This window comes from Colobus angolensis, unplaced genomic scaffold (assembly GCF_000951035.1).
Source record: "Colobus angolensis palliatus isolate OR3802 unplaced genomic scaffold, Cang.pa_1.0 Scaffold22, whole genome shotgun sequence".
Lineage (NCBI taxonomy): Eukaryota > Metazoa > Chordata > Mammalia > Primates > Cercopithecidae > Colobus > Colobus angolensis.
The window spans coordinates 243,634-245,829 of record NW_012115377.1 but is presented as its reverse complement, the minus strand read 5'-3'; the positions used below and the strand labels follow the sequence as shown (position 1 = coordinate 245,829).

Below are 2,196 nucleotides of genomic sequence, written 5' to 3'. Positions count from 1 at the left end.
ACCAGCCCTACCTCCTTCCATGTCCTCTGTCCAGTTGCGGCTGCTACTCGTGGGCGAGCTGGGCGAAGTGTAGTAATCGCCGCCGGGGCTCGTGTCCACGTCTTCCTCCATCGAGCCGGATTTGTGCCGCTTGCTCCTTATGGGCGAGGGAGGGGGAGAGGCTGGTTACCAGGGAGACGCGGGGGCGGGGGGCGCGGCCGCGGGCTTTGCTACTTCCGGTCCTTAAGTGGGCAGGGCGAGCGAGGTAGTCCCGCAAGACATCGCGGGAGCCGCGGGCGTTCAGCCCGTTCCCAATGAACGCCTGTTCCAACCCGTCCATTGCTTGGATGGGACACCCGGGCCAGAGGCAGGGAGGGTCTCAGCAGAGGTCGGACACGAAGCTAGCATGGTGGAGACCAAAACCCAGGCAGCCTGGCTAATCCCCTGACCACCTGTAGTTCTCAGAACTGCCTGTTAGGGGTATGATCCCATTTTATGGATGGGGAAACTGAGGCACAATGTGACCCGCTCGAAGTCACACAGCATATCTCAGCAAGAACCTGTGTCTGCATTCTCCGGGGGCGGGGGGGGTCCTAAGGGCTGGCTGAGCCAGCAGGATTTGAGGCTGGGGGAGTCCAGGGTGGGCTGTCAGGGCTAAGGGAAGAGGCACGTGGGGCTGGCTGGGTTTTGAAGGATGAATAGGAGTTTCTCAGGCCAGGCGAATTGTGAAAAGAGGTATTCCAGGGAGAGGAATGAGTCAGCTCGGACCAGAGGGGATGGGCTGATGAATGGGTTTGTGAAATGCCCGGAGGTGGGGACCTGGATACTTACCCACTGGAGGAGGTGCTGGGCAGCGTTCTTCTCAGGCCAGTGCTGGCTGGGTTCAGGTCGTATGCCAGGTGCCCCTGCAGCTCCCCCAGGGAGAAGTTGGGTCCTGTTCCGGTCACCACGGGTGCTGCAGAGGGTGAGAGAGGAGAGTGAGGCAGGAAGCAGTGCCCTGTGCTGTGGTTTGCTTTAGAGGTAGGGAAAGCCATTGGGTGCAGTCCAAAGGGGGACCCCCTTCCCATAATGGCCCAGTTCCTAGGGTGGCTGAAACCAGTTTTATTCTGTGGATCAGAGGACCAAGGTCATGGGGAGAGGCCAAGAGCACACGGTGAGGCAGAGGCATAGGCAGAGCTGGAGGCCAGGCTCTGTGGATCTGGACAGGGAGAGTGTCAGCCAGGGCTAAAGAAGGACAGCGCCCAGGACTTGCTGGGGTGGGATTCAGACAGTGTGGGATGGAATGCGCTGGGTCCCCAGCAGGTCAACAGGGAAAGCAAGGGGACAGGAGGAGTGTGTGGGGGGGTCATCTGGGATCTCCTGGGACAGGACAGTGGCGGCCCCAGGGAGGAGGAGGGATGCTGGGGCAGAAGGTTCCTTAGTTGCCATCCAGCATTTGGATTCTGTTTCCTGGGGAGGTGGGAGGGAGCCCTGACCTTGGGCTCTGGGAAGGGCCTGGCCCCCTCCCTTTCTAGGAACCTTGGCTTGATAACACAGTGGGTGTCTGGAAAGGACAAGGAGTAGGGTGAGGGGGTGGGCTCCTTCGTCCCTGCGGCCCCCTCCCCTCTCCAGGACCCAGCACTGGGCTGATGGGAACACTCACTCCGGGACACTTGGATAAGCTCAGTGACGCTGAACACGCCAGAGGTGACAAAGCTCTCCTGGAAGTCGGTCGTGTCTGGAACAGGAAGACAGTGGGGTCAGTGGGCTGAGCCGGGCCTATTTCCCTTCTCCACACTCCAGGGCTGCCTAGACTCCTGGGGCTGGCCCGAGCGTGGGTGTTCACCCTGTCTATCTCCTGCAGTAGAGGAATGACAGCTCCAGTCCGATGGGGAAAGCCCCGTGGGGGGGCCCTTGTCCCGCGTGGGCCTTCACACAGCCTTCATCCGGGCCCCCCACGCTGTGGAACACTGCCTTCAAATGGACAGCAGGCCGGGCGCGGTGGCTTACGCCTGGAATCCCAGCACCGTGGGAGGCAGCCTGGGGAACACAGTGAGACCCCATCTCTACAAAAAGTGTTAAAATTGGCCGGGCACAGTGGCTCAAGCCTGTAATCCCAGCACTTTGGGAGGCCGAGACGGGTGGATCATGAGGTCAGGAGATCGAGACCATCCTGGCTAACACACGGTGAAACCCCGTCTCTACTAAAAAATACAAAAAACTAGCCGGGCAAGGTGG

The 2,196-nt window shown here is 60.4% G+C and overlaps 1 protein-coding gene across 1 annotated transcript in view; it reads right to left on the bottom strand.

Moving 5' to 3' along the window:
• NFIC (nuclear factor I/C (CCAAT-binding transcription factor)) overlaps positions 1 to 2,196 on the bottom strand; it is a 99,623-nt gene that overhangs the window by 38,568 nt on the left and 58,859 nt on the right. Inside the window, exons 3-5 of the mRNA XM_011943602.1 lie at positions 1,622 to 1,696; positions 811 to 934; positions 12 to 136 (exon numbers count right to left, since the gene is read on the bottom strand). Of these exons, the coding sequence (XP_011798992.1) occupies positions 12 to 136; positions 811 to 934; positions 1,622 to 1,696 (324 nt within the window). The remainder of the gene's footprint in view (positions 1 to 11; positions 137 to 810; positions 935 to 1,621; positions 1,697 to 2,196) is intronic.